At 40.5% G+C, this 19653-nt stretch overlaps 1 protein-coding gene across 9 annotated transcripts in view; it reads left to right on the top strand.

Annotated features, from left to right (window-relative positions):
• Nucleotides 1-16783, top strand: part of Mitf (melanocyte inducing transcription factor) — a 250628-nt gene extending 233845 nt beyond the window's left edge. For all 9 annotated transcript variants that reach the window (XM_045134293.1, XM_045134292.1, XM_004651515.3 and 6 more), the window contains exons 8-10: nucleotides 3616-3691; nucleotides 7548-7695; nucleotides 13320-16783. In XM_045134293.1, the coding sequence (XP_044990228.1) occupies nucleotides 3616-3691; nucleotides 7548-7695; nucleotides 13320-13724 (629 nt within the window). In that variant the 3' untranslated portion in view covers nucleotides 13725-16783. The remainder of the gene's footprint in view (nucleotides 1-3615; nucleotides 3692-7547; nucleotides 7696-13319) is intronic.
• The last annotated feature ends 2870 nt before the right edge of the window (nucleotides 16784-19653 follow it).

Genomic DNA, 19653 nt, shown 5'->3' with positions numbered 1-19653 from the left:
CACTTAAAATAACAAGACATCTGTAGATGTTGACCTTAAAGGATGTCAACAGTGGGCTGTTAAGTAAGAGAAATCAGATGAATAGTTTTTCTGTGTCATTATCGTGTTGCTCTTAATTTAACATTTATTTATATGAGGCATATATAGTTACCTATAATGCAACAGTAAATATTCCCAATAGGCAAATAAATGAAATAAATACATACTAGACGTCCATGTAGTCCAGAGGACATAGTATCATAATAAGCATAGGAGCTGGGGGATGAGTTTTAACCAGGGTGACTTGGGAACTCTCACAGGCACATTGGAGTTACTTTGTAAAGGAGGGAAGAACAGAGCTATTCAGGGACCAGAAAGAAGCATTTTCTAGGTAGCAGAAACAGCGTGTGTCTGGTTTGGTTGAGGAATGGCAAGAAATCAATGAGGACAAAAGAGAAGTGATTTAGGTGATCACAAAAAGGAGATGGTTTCACACCGGAAGTGTAGTGGTGAGGTCAGTGGTGTGGGGCCCATCAGATCTTCGTGGGACACTTCAAGGTCTTGGCATTTCTATCAGTGAGATGGGAAGTGATGGGAAGGTTCTGAGGAATGGCTGACATGCCCTGACAGGTTACTTCTGGCTGCTATGTTCTCCAAGGACCAAGGGGTGGAGGAAGCAGTGGGCATGCAGGCATAGGAGGATTAAAGTAATCCAGGCAAGGTGCTCGCTTTGGCAGCACATGTATTAAAATTTGAGCAAGGAGGAGGAGAGAGGAGAAGAGAAGAAGAAATTAATCCAGGCAAGAAATGAAAGAAATGATGGTGTTGTTTCTTAGGAGGTGCTTTCAGGAAGTGCTAGAGATTACAAGAGGACCAATTCAGAAAACAATCTGAAGACAGAACCAGCAGATCTGATGCTAGATGAGGTGTGTGAGGTGAAAGGTGACGGGTTTCAGAGGAGCGCTGCTGAACAGCTAGAAGGGTATCATTGCCTTGCAGCGAGATGCGCTACCGTTCAGTCTCCTAGTGGAGCTAAGTTGAGCGGAAGAATGGGGGCCTGTATCTGGAGCATGAAGGCTGTCCCATACCCCTCCATGTGGCAATCAGACGTCTGATGTCTGGACACAGAAGTGTGATCAGTGTACACATGATGTTCCCAACCACGCGACTGAGTGAGATCCCCAGAAAGAGCGTGTAGATGAGGAAGAGCCCGGAGCTCCGTGCCTTGAGCATGCCCCTGCCCTGCTGCTAATGTGTTCGGAGCACACAGGACAACTGCAGGGCCCAAGACACTTGTCAGTGCCTCACAGGGGCTCTATCTCACTGTGTTTCAGTATTCTTTGGATTTTTTGACTCTTGTATGCTGGGGAAAAGTTAGATTACCATGCTGCAGAGTTCTCAAGGATGTTACCTAACAGATAAAGAGATCCAAAGAGTCCTGATCAATATCATTAATCATCAGCTGTCACTTAGTGCTTCTGTTTTTAAAAAGTCCGGTGATGGGCTGGAGAGATGGCTTATCGGTTAAGGTGCTTGCCTGCCAAGCCTATAAGCCAGGTCCCATGTAAGCCAGACACACAAAGTGATGCAAGTGTGCAAGGCTGCACGTACGCACAAGGTGGCACACATCTGGAGTTTGATTGCAGTGGCTGGAGGCCTCTCACTTGCCAGTTCTCTGTCTCTGTCTCGCTCTGTCTCTCTCACTTTCTTGCTTGCCCTCTCTCAAAAGAAAAAAAAGCCAGTCTGTTGGGCTTGCCTCAAAAAACAAAAGTCCAATGATAACAATTAGTATTTTGTATAGATAGATAGATAGATAGATAGATAGATAGATAGATAGATAGATATAGATAGATATAGATATATAGATATGCATGCACATTCATGTATCCCATTTAATCATTAGAATAATGACTCAGCTAAGACAAACTGCAAATTATGTTGGTAAAATCATGAATAATATTATTTGTCTACACGTTTAGAATACTAGTGGGTCAAACATAAATAATAAATTAGGGTATTAAAGTACATCTAATTCATTAGAGTTTATCTTATTTGGAATTTATTTGCTATACCAAGTAAATTAGAAACACTTACTATTTCCTATAGTGTCATCATGTCCAAATAGGTGATAATCCCATTGAATGCATAACTAGATTTATGGGACAGACCACTGTTAAGATGTGTGTGTAAGGACTGCAGAGACGGGCTCAGTTGGTAAATGCTTGCAGCGCCCGCGTGAGGACCAGGAGCAGCTCCCCAGCGTCCACGTAATAGTCGGACGGAGCACTGAGGAGGCAGAGGCAGGAGGAATCCTGGGGCTTGTGGGCTGACCAAACTACCCAAACTGTTGAGTTTCAGGTCCAGGGAGAGTCCCCACCTAACAATAATAATAAAGTGATTATGGAAGATATCTAATGTCAGCCTCCGGCCTCCACACACATGTACATGTATGCATGTACACACATATGGACTCGCATGCACACACACACACACACACACACACACACACATATATACATGTTACAGATCTAGCTAAGAAGGCTAGTCTTACATTCTGGGTGTGCTGCCCAGCATAGTAGCTATTCTGTTGTCTACAGAGCTATCAGTGTTGATGTGCTGGGTGGCACTACTGCTGTCTGGAAGAGCCCTTGCCTAGCAACACCCTGGGTTTGATCAAATCCAGCACTAACCAAAAAAAAAAAAAAAAAGTGATATGTTGAAAGATAACATGTTCTTGTATTGCAAAAACTTAGGTATACCACCTAATTTAAAGTCTTATATTCATATTGGATTTAATAAAATATGGTTAATTTTACCTCATTCTTTTTACTAGTATAATTGAGATCAAATATATGACTTGTAGTGTATTTATTTTTGTCAGTCTTTGGCTATAGTAGTCCATGAGCTAGAGTGTCTATGTTTTTAAAAATACTTTAAGGAGTTAAAAGAAAATCAAAAGAGGAGCACTATCTTGTGACCTGTCAACATTGCATGAAATTTAAATTCCAACATCATGAGCAATTCCAGTGCTTTTCATTAGTAGACTGACTTACATTGTCAAAATAGTTTTCAGTTGATATTGTTATATTTTTAATTTTGTAACCGTATCTTTGTAGTCACAAAGATTATATTCTATCGATTTTTAAAAATATTTTATTTTTATTGATTAGAGTGATGTAATTTGTCTTCCCTTGAGTTACATAAGCACAACGTAGATATCATTGCACTTGAGGCAAAAAGAACCCATTATCTGGCCATCTGCCAAAAGCTTGCTGAGCGCTGCTCCATGGGATGAGGCTTGAGTGGCCAGGCAGTTCCACCCATCCCTGGCTGTCCTTACCAGGTCTCTTATCACCAAGGCAGTTTGGTCATTTGTAGCTCAAAATGCAGCTCTAATTTTAGGGGTTGTCTTAGGGCTTTGGAAATCATTTAGATCTATACAAAGTTAACTCTTTTTATTGTGCTTTTTTTTTTTTTTTTAAGGTGCTTTAGCATGGTAAGGACAGGGAGAAATGGGTTCAAGTTTACATTGTCCTGACCTGATGAAGTTAATGTGCTCATGCCTGTAATGCAATGAGCTAAATGCATGTGCAGCACTGTTACTGATCTCTCTTTCTCATGCTTCTTTCCTTGAAGTTGAACGAAGGAGAAGATTTAACATAAATGACCGCATTAAAGAACTAGGTACTTTGATTCCCAAGTCAAATGATCCGTGAGTACAATTGCATGTTCCTCTGCATCATTATTTTTCATACCTTCATGTTGCAAAATATACACTGGTAAAAATTAAATAAGACCCCCTTTTTCCTTTGGTTCCTTTTTTATAAGCCTTCCTTTTGGGTCATTTCCGCAAACTAAAATTTCAAGGAAAGCATACTGAATCGTACAGAAGGATTATTGGACAGGAGATAGTTAGCTTTGGAGGAACTGGGCTTTTTGAAAGCTGAGAAACCCCAGCAAACAAATCCGAGATTCTGCAAAAAAGAAAAATTATTTACTCATCATACATACAGGATTTCAGTAGCTGTTAAAGCAAGATTTGTAGACTGTGTGCACTTCAACTTGTATGGCATAGGTGTCTGTAAATGGGCAGCATCAAGTTTAGTGATACTGAAGACAAAAGGTCAGTTGTTTTATGAAAATTTGCATATTCTTTGTGTGTTTTTCTGATCTAAGAAAAAAAAAGGTAATGTTTAATTCTCTTATTAAGTACACATCAGCTCATTTGGGTTTCAGCCTTTGATTTCCCTCTCCCTCCTTTCTCAAAGATAACAGCTATAAAGATAATTTTCTCAAGTCTTTCCTACAACCTTATCTGCCATGTCAGCAAACAGGGACAACACACACACAATTTTTATCCATTAGAAACTGGCCCATTTGAGGTAAGGGACTGGAGGATGTATACATTTAATGGCCCCCACAGGCATTCTATGAAATTAGCCTTTGCGTTTGACCTTTTAGCAACCTAATAAAAAGTAAAGATGCAATCAAGCATTATTTATGCAAGGCTTATTAAACTTTCTGTTCACATTATTGTCTGGGAATTTGTAGCAAAATAAAATAAAACTATTACCTAGTGTGAGGTTTTTCTGATGAACATACAGGCACAATTTCCCTCTTCCAACAGGGTGCTTTTCAAGGCTTCAAGGAAAGGCATTTTCAAACTGGAAACATTCAAATCCTCAGTTCTGCAGCACAAATCCATCCTACTAAAGGGCCGTGACCTTCATTTCCTATAGTCAGTCTTGCATGATAGTTGAAATTGAATTCCCATTTTCCTGTTCTTTATCAGCTTTTTACTTTTTAGCATATTCTTTTAAACCTTAGCTTGTGAATCTCTTTAGGAACGTATTATGAAATTATGGGACTGCCTTGAAAGCCTGTATTTGCATATCTTCCTCCTCCATTGTATTAGAATACTTCCATGTTTATAATCTGAACTGATAAAGATCTTCCACTGTAGGCATTGTTTTAAGATAAAGCAGTATAATCTGCCTGGTGGTTTTCCCACCATGCTAGGTTTCTAGAAGGTGTCTTGGAACTGCTACAGAGACACTTTTTCCATGATTAGGGTCTGGGCCCATATCCCTCCTCCTGAGCAAATATGCATTGGTTGTTTTATATATATATGTAATTATATATATAATACATATATTTATATAAATATCTATATGTATATATAAATTTATATATATTTATATTTTTTATATATTTATATTTGTGATCCATAAACACTTCTACATGTAAAAAGGATTTATTTCATTACCAATGCAACAAAACTTGAAACCCTTCCTTCAAGTTCAAATGCCTAACCCACTGAATCTCATAAGGAGGTGCACTCCATGATGAGAGATTGAAATACTAAAAAGCTGAGGGGTTCCAATTCTGCCTTGTCGCATTATGGCCTGGATAGAAACTCTTCTCTCATCATTTTTCTTGCTGGCTAAAACGGTTTCCTATCACTTTGATCTTAGCCTTGGGCCTTAGGTCTCAGTGCTTACCCTGGATATCTCAGGACACCTTCTGGGTTGCCATCTTTGGTGCTCAGATCCCAGGGACCCACTCCAGAGACCTTTGTGGGTGCTGTAGCTGTATTTGTCCTGGGGGAAATGTCTATTTTGTTCTTCATCTAACCCATAAGAGGATCAATTACTAGGTGACTTTTTAATGTCATGCCATTCCTATGCCCCACATAACAATTTTGATCTGTTCTGTGCAGCTTCAGGTGATGGGGTGGATAGTTGTTATATATCAGATGTAGTTTATATCATCAATGTTGTCATCATTAAGATGGAGATTTTCTATAAAAGGAGTCAGATTAATTTTTAGGAAAGGAATCAAGCACTATAGAAAATTGTTTAAATAACTGTAGTTCATTATTATTTGTTCTGGAGTGCTCTAGAAATCTTAAAGTACTTTCACTACATTTTGATGATATTAATTTCCTCATGTCCAATTTTTTAAGAATATTTTATTAATTTATTTGAGAGAGAAAGGCAGATAGAGGAAAAACAGACAATGGGCATGCCACTGCAAACAGACTCCAGATGCTCATCTCATCTTGTGCATCTGGCTTACGTGGGTACTGGGGAACTGAACTTGGAGCCTTAGGTTCCACAGGCAAGCATCTTAACCGCTAAGCCATCTCTTCAGCCCCTCTCATGTCCAATTTTATGGGAGCCACAGTGATCAGAAATTGAAAGACAAAGAGATGGTGCTTTCCCTGCCAAGGTTGGAATTCCAGAAGTCTCCTGTTGGATGTCTGACCTTGGAGATGATACTTGCACCCATAGGCTTCTTTTTTCTCATCTATTACCAAAGGAAGGCATCAGACGAGCCCTTCATGTCTGGTTATATTGAGGACTTGCTAGCAGAAGAATGACATTCGTAATTGAGGTCAAGAAGTTTAGCACAGGACTCCACAGTCTTCCTGCTTCTTCTCCTTCTAGCTCTGTGACTTTGGAAAAATGTATAACCATGAAAAAGGATCATGGTAGCACCTACCCATGGACATTGTTGTGACAGAATTGTAAAGCAGTGGTAGAATGCATGGTACATGCTGTGGATACATGACAGTTCCTGCACTAAATGCTTGACCCAGTGTCCGCTCCATTATCTGAACTGTGGTGTAGCATTTTCACAGTCCTTCATATAAAGGATTCTTTTAATTACAGTAACATAATTACAGTGTTGCTTATACATGATAGTATCATATTTTATATGAGAAAATAAATGCAGAGTTTAGATGACTATAAGTGGCAATTCATGACTGAAATCTAAAAATACCACTTTTGTACTACAGATAAGCAGTAGGATCACAATGGAGATTTTTTTTTGTTTGTTTTTTGTTTGTTTTTTTAAGAGCTCATGCTGTACAAGTGAGTAAACCTTTATGGCTTCAGATACCTGTAACTTTCTAAGTATCGTGTTTACAAATAAAGGTTGTGATAAGAGCTGGAGAGATGGCTCAGTGGTCATCTGGCCAGAGTTCAGAGCTTCAGAACCTATGTAAGCTGGACACGAAAGTGGTCACACGTCTATAATCCCAATGGGCCTACAGCAATAGAAAGCAGTGATGAGGCAAATCATAAAGCTTGTATTGCCAGCTGGTCTGGTCTTCCCAGCGGCAAAACAAGACACCCTGCCTTCAGACAAAGTGGAAGGAGAGGACCAGTACCATGAAGTTGTCCACTGATCACACATATGCTGTGGCATGCCCTTATATGTACAGGAGCATACGTGCGTGCACACACACATACACACAAATTCAAAGCAAAAGAAAGATCTGCTTAATCGAAAAACCTCAGTTCAAGTCTTGACTCCACCGAATGATAGCTCTGTGGCCTAGAATGAGGCAGAGCTCTGGTTTCAATCTTCGCACAATGACTGTACCTTACAAGACGCTTACGAAGGTAGCGTGTACAAAGCGGTGGCCGGTAGCCAGCCCAGGCCCTGCTCGGGATGAACAGCACTTCTTTGTTGTGCTGTTGTTGTTCTAGCTGAGGAAATGGAAAATGTTCTTTGAGTGTCACATCCTACAAGGGTCTGTTTTCTTCCATCTCACTCAGAGACATGCGCTGGAACAAGGGAACCATTTTAAAGGCATCCGTGGATTACATCAGAAAACTGCAGCGAGAACAACAGCGTGCAAAAGAGCTTGAAAACCGGCAGAAGAAGCTGGAACACGCCAACCGGCATTTGCTGCTCAGAATACAGGTACTGCCGTGCACCGGGTGGTTTTCTGCACATGACTGACTTCAGCACGAGAGGAAGTTATAATGAGCCATGAGGGAGTTGGCAACCACTGTCCTAACTATAAGCTGTCCCTGCTATTTGAAGATTCCATATTTGTGAATGTCCCTGTTTATAAAAAATGTGTTGGTTGCTCCAATATTGGTGGCATTTTGACATTCACTTTTGGATGTGCCGAATGACGAATCTAAGCAGCCCATTGGGCTTCTTCTGATGGAGGCCAAACAGCTCCACCCCAGGTCTATGCCCTGCCTTCCTGTTGCAGTCCTCCTACTTGTAAGCAAGCTACAGTCTACTGAGAGTCCTGTTTTCCATGCTAATTGTGTCTTGTAATTTTAACGTGGTCCCCACACGTTATGGGGCAGTGACTACTCTTCTCAATGCATGAAAGATATGCTGTCCACAGAAAATAGGCAGGTCAGCTTTCGTCAGGCATGAGTTATAGTGCTGTTTGCTGTGGTGGGCAAGTGAATGCATCTCTAGTATGTTTCCTAAAAGTTATCTTCAAACAGAAACATCCACAAATCAAGATCACCTGTTGATTGGGTGATAAACATCTTGTGGTTCCAGACACTTCATTTTCCTTGATTCCATATTCACTAATTCAGTGTCTGCAGTGACTTTATAGAAAATCACTACAAGTCATGAGCATTGAGTATGCATGTGAAGTAAAATGATGCCACAGGGGCAGGAGAGATGGCTTAGTGGTTAAGGCACTTGCCTACAAAGCCAAAGGAGCCAGGTTCGATTCCTCAGGACGCACATAAGCCAGATGCACTCCAGATGTGTCTGTAGTTCATTTGCAGTGGCTGAGGCTCTAGCATGCCCATTATCTCTCTCTCTCTGTCTCTCAAATACATAAAATAAATAAATTAATAAAATTTTCAGAAATAATGCCTCAAGTATTGGTGGAGAATGAGGAGCAGTAGATAGTCAAACCTATGTCTTGAGGGTATAAAGGACATATCTCTAGAAAATACTTGTAGGGAGTGGAATGACCTTTCACTCAAACTCTCTAAGGGAAAAATGTTAACTATGTGCACCCTGACCTTTATTCATCCATGAGTACACATAGCGGTTTAGGCAGGAGATGAGACCAGTCTCTTCTGAGAATCTTCTGGTACTTTTCTCAGTTGCTTGGCCTCTTATGCTGACTGGCAGGACAGTGTTCCTCCGAAGCTGTCCCTGGGAGCTTTCCGTCATTGACAACAGTAGCTTGAAAGGGTAGTTTTAACTTATTGCTGACTTTGAACTTGACCTCCTCATTTAGTGACACTGTGTCTTCTGCTACAGACAGATGCTTCTTTTGCGAAGGTTGCTATAGAGCAAGGGTTGCTTTTCAGGCTGCCACAGTAACCGTTCCTAGAGTCATTTTCTGGAACAGTTACACAAGCATGGTGCCTTAGCGGGTCACAACGCAATAAGATGTCCAATTTTCTTAAATTACTTTGGTAAGAATGTTTTCCCACCTTCTCTTTTTCTGCACACTGCATGTTCAGGGATGTCGCATCGCCCCATCACAACCATCACGAGGAGGGAAACAGAAGGTAGCTCTCTTGGGCTGGGTTTTGCAATCTGGACAATGAACCAGAAAGCTAGTTGCAACTTGGAAATGTTGCTCTCGCCCCCAGCTCACAACATCTTTGCCTTCTTAAGACGGTTTTACTTTTAGTTTTGCACATATGTATATGTAGTGTGTGCATGTGTGTTTGTATGTTTGCAGGTGCTCATGCATGTGAAGGCCTGAAATTGGCATCCGGTGTCTTCCGGAGCCACTCTTTTACCTTAGCATATGAGACAAGGTCTCCTCTTGAGCTTAGAACTCACAGGTTTTAACTAGACTAGCTATCCAGTGGGCTTGAGGCATTCTCTGTCTCTGGCTCCCAGTGCTACCCTTACGAGCACGTTCCACCACCCCTGGCATTTTATGTATGTGCCAGCCATGCAAACTCATGCTTGCATGGCAGGTAATTTACCCACTGAAACGTCTCCCCAGCCATGGCATTTATTGTTTTGTATTTCCTGTTTACATAAATAGACCCAGGTGTTCAATCTCTGGTACTTAACTAAGTCATTTATATATGCAAATTGCACTGTATTAGTCCCTTATACAAGCACTTAAAATGTACCATTTTCAAAGTGAAGTTAGAGTTTGTTTTGGTTTTGCACATAGGTTCATCTTAAATATGAATGTTGTGTAATATGTATGTTGGAAATTCCACAGTGATACTGTCTTGGTTTCCTTCCAGCAACTGTGGATCTAGCTTTACAATGTTTGCATGTCCTAGGGAAGCATTATTAATTAGGCGAGCTGTGTGCTTCAGTGAGGTTCCAGTGCTCCCCCTGAGAGTGAGTACAGTATTTAGAAATCAAAATAACTGCTCTCCCCAGCTGATAATGATGTCTAGCTGGACCACAGTGGATGATGAGAAGAGGGTTCCTTCTCCTAAACTCAGTATACGTATTTGTTTCTTGAAGAAGACACAGTGCACAGAAGGAGGCGCTGTTCTTACCATGTGCTGGTATAGATTTACAAAAGCCGGAGTTTCCCGCCAGGGCCTAAGGGCTTCCTTTCATTTTCAGTCTACGTGATGCATGCAGAAGCATTCACAGAAGAAAGAGCATGAAGCCTTATTATTGAGGGAACTGCTGTTTTATTAAACAGCCCAGGGCTTTGAAAGGATGCCTGGAGAGGCTTGTGCTCCAGGAGATGGTGTGAACCAGCATACAGACACTCCTGTGACATTTCACGCTCCCTCCCTGCTCTTACTGCTTCCAGGAGAGGAGCGCAGGGCTCCAGAGTTTGAGTGCAGACTACGTGACACGTGCGTTTCTAAGCTTGTGGGCCAGAGTGAAGGGCCCTGCCGTGTAAAGAACACCGGGGACTCATTTTTATTTCCTATTGTCGTACGTTGTTTTGTCACACGTTGATTGGGACTGAGTGAGGTCCTTGCTGTTCATTTTTAGGAGTTCATTTCAGAAAGAAGAGGGAAAGCATGCTTTAAAGGTATTGTTGAAATAAGGCTGGAGGGGAGTCGCTGCCATGAAACGTACCAGTCAGACAGTGCAGCTGCTATCACAAATGACCATGGGGGCGGGTGTTAAGCGTCAGGAAGTTACTTTCTCTTAATTCTGGAGGATCAACCCTGTCAGCATGATTGACCTAATTTTCCTTTAATTACGTCAACCCCATTGCCCACTAATCACATTTTAAGGCACTAGAGATTAGACTTAAATATGTGAATTTGAAGAACCCACTGTAGACCATAATAAGCAGGTACATGAAGAAAGTGCAGGGAGAAATGACTCATTTTCTAGATGAGAATTTACTTCTTGAATTAAAACGAACCGGTTGGGGAGAGCGTACTTCTGAAGCTTTAGTTGCATGTAGACAACCCTCAGAGCACTGGCCTTCAACGCTGAAGCTTGGCATCACAGAGCCCCTGAGTCTTCATTCCTTTTTCATTGCACTGTTAGGTGAAAAGAAATACCTACTACTTCTGTCATGTCTAAAGAATTTATTGAGTATTTAGGTCTTAACAGTTTAGTAACTGCTTGGAAAAAAAAAAGTAAGTAAAACATAAAATTGAGGGAAAACAGTATTTTAAAGTAACTATAGGACATAGTAATGAGATATAGAGATGTGCCTACTAGGCACTGCACACGTCTGGAAACCTTGGAGTTGAGTTATGTAAAATCAGCTTTGCCTCACATCCCATCCGGGGGCTCATGAGATCCTTGTCACAGCCGCCCCTCCAGAAAGCCATTTTTCAGTGCTATAAAGTGACTGAAAAGCTAGTACACTCAGACCGAAATGGAGGACTGCTTGGAGTGTCAAAGTTGTTGAGGGAAGATCTGTTTCCTTTGAAATCTTAAAATATTTCCCAGGCCCTGTGAGTTCATTGAGACATCCTTGAGTACCTCAGTGCACAGTTTATATTCCATTATGCTACTATTTACTTAGTATTTTCTTTTTTGAGTATTTTTATTTATCTATTTGCAAGGACAGAGAGAGCGAGAGAGACCCCGAGACCTAGAGAAGGGGTGCTCCAGGGCCTCCTGCCACTGCAAATGAACTCCTAATGCATGCACCACTTTGCACATCTGCCTTTATGTGGGTACTGGAGAATTGAGCCTGAGTCTTTAGGCTTTGCAAACAAGTGCCTTAACTGCTGAGCCATCTCTCCAGTGCCTATTTTTATCACCTCATGTTTTCAGTTTTTATCATTGTACCAAATTAAGGGTTTCATGATATACTTTCTCCATATTTCCCCTCCACGCTACCCTCTCTTGCCTAGCCCCAACCCCTCAGTAGTTCCATTTTTCTTCACAACACGCTTCCTCTTCTATCTTCATGTCCTGAAAAAAAGTGTATGGATGGTGTGTGTGCACATGTGTACATGCACATGTGTGCATTTGGAAGCCAGAGGTTGATGTTACGGGTTCTCCTCAATCACTCTCCACCCTATAGTATTGAGAGACAGGGTCTCTTCCTGGAGCCTGAAGCTCACTGTCTAAGTAGCTAGTTGTCCTGGGGATCCTCTGTTGCCAGTTCCCTAGCTCAGGGATTACAGATGGACCCCCACACTCATGTGGCATTTATGTGGGGGCTGGCGATCCAAAGTTCAGCCCTCACACGTAAGCAGTAAGCACGTTGCCCACCGAGTCACCCCTCCGCGTGCTGGATTCCACATGTGAGAGAAAGGCATACGGTGTTTGCCTTCCTAAATCTGGCTTATTTCACTCAGGGTAGTGAGCTCCAGTTGCGCCCATTTTACTGCAAATGTCATGATTTCATGGTTTTTTTTTCTTTATAGCTGAATAAAATTCCATTTTGTGTGGGTGTGTGTGCGCACCACATTTTTAATACTCATTCCTCTGTTGATGGACATCTAGGCTGCGTCCATTTCCTTGCTGTTGGGGATAGTGCAAAAAGAAATAGATGTGCAAGTGTCTCTGTGCTGTGATCACTTACAGATAATGCCCAAGCGTGGCAGTGCTTGGTCATAAGGCAGTTCTACTTTTAGCTTCTTGAGGAACCGCCACACTGACCCCCATAGTGACGGCACTGCTCTGCATTCCCACTAGGAGCCAGTAAGTGTTCCTCTTCCCTGTATGCTTAGCCTTGCTTTCCTCATCAACGTCTATGAAAGCATGTCTGTTTTAACTACGTGATCTCTAAACACAACTCTAAAAGCCATTTTATATGCTACTGGTTCTGCCTGTGTTATATATACCTTGGAAAACACAGTTTAGTCATTTCCAAAAAGCAACACACTGGACTTAATTAAAGCCATTTTCAGGTTCACGGGAAAATAGAAAAAAGGTCCAGACAATTCTGTCTGTCTGCCCCAGTAGCCTTTCCCATCATCAATCTCCCACCAGTGCGGTACGTGGTAGAAGTGGTGAGCCTCTGCACTGGTGTTTTCTTGTCTTCCCAAGCCCTTCTTTTGCATGCAGTCTCTTGGTGATGTTCCTTCTGTGGGTTTGGACAAGTATCCACTGGCATACATCTGCCATCCTGGCTGCGTGTGCTGTGCCAGTGTTCAGTGCACACCTGTCTGTCTCACTTCGACTTTTCCTTACAGGAATTGGAAATGCAGGCCCGAGCTCACGGACTTTCCCTCATCCCATCCACGGGGCTCTGCTCACCGGAGTTAGTGAATCGGATCATCAAGCAAGAACCGGTTCTGGAGAACTGCAGCCAAGACCTTCTGCAGCAGCACCAGGCCGATCTGACTTGTACCACGACCCTTGATCTCACGGATGGCAGCATTACCTTCGCCAACAGCCTCGGGACTGCCCCGGACAACAGCCCAGCCTACAGCATCCCCCCCAAGATGGGCTCCAAACTGGAAGACATCCTGATGGACGACACTCTCTCCCCGGTTGGCGTCACTGACCCACTCCTGTCATCAGTGTCCCCGGGCGCTTCCAAAACAAGCAGCAGGCGAAGCAGTATGAGCATGGAAGACACGGAGCATGCGTGTTAGCGAGCTGCTCTGCGCCTGCGCGGACTGCTCCCTTTCTTCACTAGTAGACTTCATAATTTACCTGAAGGGGTTTCTTGATAATTTTCCTTTAATATGAATTTTTTTCATGCTTTATGAATAGCCAAGGATATATTTTATTTTTAGAATTTTGTGAAACAGACTTGTATATTCTATTTTACAAAACAAAGGCCTCCAAAGTATTGTACAGTAAGTGCGCAGTATCTGTGAACTGAATTCTCCAGACATGAACTTTCTGAGCAAGAGGATTTTTGCACCAGAGAAGCGTGTCTGTCCATTTTTATTCAGGGGAAAACTTGGTCTGAGATTTTTATGTTTGTGATTTCCTTGGAAATTAACATGTAAAGTTTAAGTGAAAGAATGTAAAACAACAACAACAACAAAAGAAGATAATATGAAGAAAATAAAGAAAAAATGATAGCACCCGTACTAATTTCCATTTTATAGATGTATTGGCTCATGGGTACTGCCTTCAAGACACAGTACCCTTCTAGCATTATTTAGCCTTTATATTGAAGACTATTTAAAGGAAATTTTAAAAAACAGCCATTTTTTATGGATGTCTGGTTAGAAATGTATCTAATGTTGACCAGAACTGAAAGGAGTTAGACCAAGGCTCCAACATGGAGGTCCAATCTGGCCGGCTTTTCTTCTATGCACTTACAGGATTCCTCAGTGATGAGTGTGATCAGTTTTTTTTCCACAAGTTTATTTTATTGTGAAATGGAAATGAATGTCCTCTTAAAGTAAAATATGGAGGAGCGCTGAAAGTTTGTTGAACTTTTTTTCCCCTCGTTTTTGCTTTTGATAAGACAACTGAATTGGGCACATTTCTAATTGGCTTTGCTATTTTTATTTTAAATTATGTTTTAGTTATTTGATTGTACAGATTCTTTATCATCATTTTTTTCAATGTTTGTATTAATTTGTAAGAATATGCATCTTAAAATGGAAAGTTTTCGATATTTTTACAACCCACCAGTGGTTTTCTGCATTCTTTGTACACCCATGAAAGAAAACTTTTATGCAAGGTCTTGTGTTTAAAGAGAGCTTTGCAAACATTTTGTATCTTCCAGTCTCACTTGGAACTGTTTTTCAACACATTTAAGGTATAGTATTAATAGGTTAAAACCAAGCTTTCTAGAAAAACAATAACCTTACATATTTATTTTTAGGATACAAAAATAGCAATATTCTTGGAGACTGATAACTATAGCATTACTATGCCCATTATGGTCATATAGGTTGGGATTTATTTCAAAAATAAACTGGCTGTTTTATTATTTTTTTTAAAGAAAGAAATACTGTATTGGCAAATTATTTGCTAACCATGTTTTACCAAGCAGCAATGTAAAGTTAGTCTCAGTGCGTTTTACCCTCTTGTGTAGCCCTATGCAATAACTGTAGTGTTAGATGTTTTCTACAGATGATACAAAGTGTTACAAGGCAGGCTATAGAATGGAATTTCTCAGTAGCAGCCTACAATTGAAAAGTGAGTGGCATAAAGCATATCCATTCAGAATGAAGTGCCTTAAATATAGCAGTAGTCTTTTTTGGACTAGCACTGACTGAACTGTAATGTAGGAGAAAGTTTCAAGATGGTATCTGTCGTGGAGAACATGTAGCGTGGTGCCTATGTAGATATATAAGAGCTTCCAGTTTTCCTTCAGATATTTTTAATATGAACTATATTTTAGTGACAGAGTGCCAACTTCTTTCATCAGGAAACCTTATTTAGGAGAGGTTTTTTTTTCCCTCTTTTTCAAGTGTTTAAATGTCAAGATTGATGATGAGACATGGAGGGATTCAGGAAGAGTGATTGATTGCTGAGTGAATGAATGAATGGATGGCCTGGATGCAAACCATCAGCTGTGCAGTTCCCATGCATGCTGGGCAGTGAGCCTCCTTGGAAACGCCTTGGATGCTCTCAGTTTTGTAGCTTTATTACTTAAGGGGGTAGGGAAGTTAATTCCCATTCTTTCAGCCCCCTTAACTGTATAGCTCTTTTCCTAGAATAGTAATGCAAATCTGCATGAACAGCTAACTGTACCATAGTGTTCATTGATACAATCATGCATTGTCTATTTTTCTTCATATTTCTATGGGGGGAGAGGGCTGGCTATGGAAGTTGATCGGGATGCTCGATGCTAGTTTTCCTTAGCTAATTCTGAAGATTTAAAAAATAAAAAAAACAATAGAATAAGGTTGACTAACCCATGGCCAAAGGAATACGGCCGTGGTAGAGCAACATCATAGAAAGAAAATGTGGCATTGTGTACCACTGCCCTCACTCTTGCAGCACCTCAGCTTGTCCTTGACTTCTCTCCTGTCTCCTTCCTCTTCAGAGACAGCTGCTGGGACAGCAGCTTGTGCTGAGTAGGCACAAGAAGGCTACAACCTGGGGGTGGTTTGATTTATTTCTTTTTTTGCCAACCAGAGTGTGGATTCATCTTTGGGACAGTTAAGCTAAGAGACAGTGGAGTCAACTTGTCATTTTTAATGAGAGAATGAACCACACCACTCCCCCACCCCTGGGTGTAGAATTGCGACTCAGGGTTGGACCTCCATTTGGAGTGACTAAAATACCAAAAGTATCCACCTGCCTCTGTGTAAGGTGATGGAAATACCAAATCTCCTGACTTTGCCAAAAACCATACAACCAACTCAATCATACACAGAGGTTGACAAAGTTCTTTCTGGTTGTTTTGAAACAATAAAGCAATATATATAAATAAAATATATAGGACGTTCAAAGATAGAAAGCACAATGGAATGCACTTGTTCATATTTTTGAAAAATGCACTGGGGAGAAGTTGATGCTGATAACAGTATAAAAAACCTACTTCTTGATTTAAAAAAAAAAAAGACTGTCTCTTGCAGACACTTGGTACTGTAATGTTAATAATAGTCACATGCTGTTGGACACAGCAATAATTTCTGTATGGTCTATAGCACTGTATGTTATGAATTGATATTAATGTATCCAGTTAAATAATTGAACTGTTGTTCTTAATAGCCTCATTAAAGCATTTGGTTTTTCATATAGTTGTGGCCAGTTGTTATTAATGCCAATTTTGTACATTGCTTGTATTCTCAAAAAAAAAAAAGACCATGTACATCATCTGATTCAATGAATAACAAATCAAGAAAAAATTTTAATGCCAGTATTACTTTGCTTGGTTTAAATGCCACTCTTAAGATGGTACTTTTCCGTTAGAATCTTTTTTGATTACTTTTTGATTTGCTCTAAAATGGGCTCTAATTATGCAGCTTCCTCCCCACCCCTCTGAATTTAGGGAGATTGTGAACTCCCAAATGCCAAATCCACTCTAAATACAAGGGTTTTATGTAAAATGTTTCAGTGAGAGGTGACTTTAAAAAAGAGAGAAAGAAAGAGAGAGAGAGAAATTATTAGACACCCTTGCATATTTGTGGAAAAGATGCTGGGTTTTTTAAATACAAATTTATAATAATGAAAGCTTAATATACCCAGTCTGCCATCTCCTGGCTTTTTTTTTTTAAATACAGTACTTAAGAATCATTTGATAAATGTTGGATTTGAATTTGGAAGTGTCAGACAAAACATGTCTTTATTCCCTAGCTAGACCTTAAACTTCTGCCCTTAAAAAAAATATATTCTGGTTTAACCTCTGGAGAAAATGAACCAGAAACTTCCTGTAATGCTTATGATCTGTCTGTCAGCTTTTCTTCATTTAATTTTTTTTCTCAAATTGTAATATACAATAATTGAGGCCTTTCTTCTTCAGAGTTATTTGAATTATTTATATTTCCATAGAAGTATGACTGTGTCATGTCTTAAAAACATGTAAAAATAGGAGAATTTCCCACCTGAACAAGAGAGTTTTCTGAGTGACATAAAAAGCAGGTAAGTTGAAAGTCGGGGCTTCTCTTCTCTAAAGGGTGACAACTGCACTCTGACCAAAGTTTCTGCCTGTTATTCACTTACTGACATTCGCACCGATAGCCTGTGCGGTCTTCCTCTTAACCCCCCCCCCCCCATACACACATATAACTACATGTGTTTCACTGCTGTTACCTGAGCACCAGACATTCACACCACATTTGGATGACCTCATTTTATTTTGTTTTAACTTTTGAGATAGTGTCTCTAGGCTAGACTGTCCTCCAACTCTCCTTCTGCCTCCAGTTCCCAAGTGCTGGAATTACAAGCATGTGCCACCACACGTAGATTATGTGGTACTGGGCAATAGACATAGGGCTTTGTGTGTGCCTAGTATGCATTCTACTTAACTCAGCTACATCCCAAGTTCTTTATTTCTTATACACAGATTCATATTTCTTAAAATTTTCATGAATTCAATTTTAAAAATTACATGTATCTATTTTTTTATATACCTGTAATTCCAACTACTTAGAAAGCTGAGACAAGAACTTTACAAGTTCAAAGCCAGCCTGTAGATTATAGCAAGGTCCCATTTCACAAAATGACAAAGCAGGGCTCTCAACTGAACTTCTTGGGATTAAGTCTTTTCTCATTTCTAACTACATGATTTTGAGCAAAGTATTTACCCCCCTCCCAATTCTAAGTTCCCTTAGTGTACATTGTAGATAATAATAGTAGCACTATGTGGTGGACTTGTGAAGACCACTGAAGTTAATATACTAGAATTTTCGTTGGCAGTACATAGGAATATTCTCAGTAAGTGGCAACTTTCTGGTACCACAGTCACCTGCAACCTTCAGACAGAAAATATGCCAGGTATAATAATCTAAAATTATCCTGTGTATCAGTAGTTGATAGTTAGAGAAACATTGTGTTACAACGTAGATCTGAGATTTGAGTGAGGTCTACAGAGAAAGCCAACAGCTGGCATATGAGAAACTCTTGGTTTAACTGCCAGCTCCACCTGCGTGCAAGGAAACAGATAGCTTTGAATGAGCAAAAGCATAGGAGCCTTTTAGAGGATCCAGCATTAGACTCTTTAAAACTTAATAAACTCAACTTACCACGTTCAAAAAGTTTCCTCAGTACTAAGGATCCATAATTTTATTTTTATTTTTATTAATTTGAGAGGGAGAGAAAGATACAGAAATAGATAGGGAGAGAGAGAGAGAGAGAATGGGCGTGCCAGGGCCTCCAGCCACTGCAAACGAACTCCAGATATGTGCATCACCTTGTGCATCTGGCTGATGTGGTTCCTGGGGAGTTGAACCTGCTTCTTTTGGTTTTTGCAGGCAAATACCTTAACCACTAAGCCATATCTCCAGCACCAAGGACCCATAATTTAAGTGGCATTAAACCTATGTACTCTGCAGGTATACTTCTTCCATGAAAATAATGATACTGTATAATTCCAGGAGAATGTGCTTTGCTGAGACCAGAGTGTGTGTGACCCTCCTTAGAGAATTAGACATGGTACTCTTCAGTGATTGCTCTGATGTGATGCAGCTCAAAGTGGTCTCTAGCGGGCATCCTGTCTGTTGTATTTCTTGTCAGTATCCAAATGTTTTGTACGGTCTTATTTTCAGTTGCACTTACATCCAGCCACTTCTTTGAATCCTGCCTGAGGAGCAAATTTCATCCTCTGTCCAACAGAGATGTACTTTTGAAAGTTCTGTTAATATTGTGTGTAAGCAAAGAATTATGCTAAGTAGGGTGAGAACAGTTCATTAAAGAGAAGCAATGTGAAGCTGGGCTTTCATTCCGTAGAAAGAATTTTTACTGCCACATCAGAGGCTCACCAGCAATTGTCTTCGTGTCTTCATCCATACTAGCATCAATCCGTCAGGTACATTGTATCCGTGTAAGTGGAGAAACTTATATTATCTCAATTGTCCCAAGAGGCATGTACTAAGGAACAAGTAGGACATATGCAGTTGTTGTATTCAGATTGTCAAGGCTCTGTATATGCATAAAATTTAAACATGG

This window comes from Jaculus jaculus, chromosome 14 (assembly GCF_020740685.1).
Source record: "Jaculus jaculus isolate mJacJac1 chromosome 14, mJacJac1.mat.Y.cur, whole genome shotgun sequence".
Taxonomy (NCBI): Eukaryota; Metazoa; Chordata; class Mammalia; order Rodentia; family Dipodidae; genus Jaculus; species Jaculus jaculus.
The sequence above is the reverse complement of the archived record's forward strand: the minus strand, read 5'-3'. Positions and strand labels throughout refer to the sequence as shown.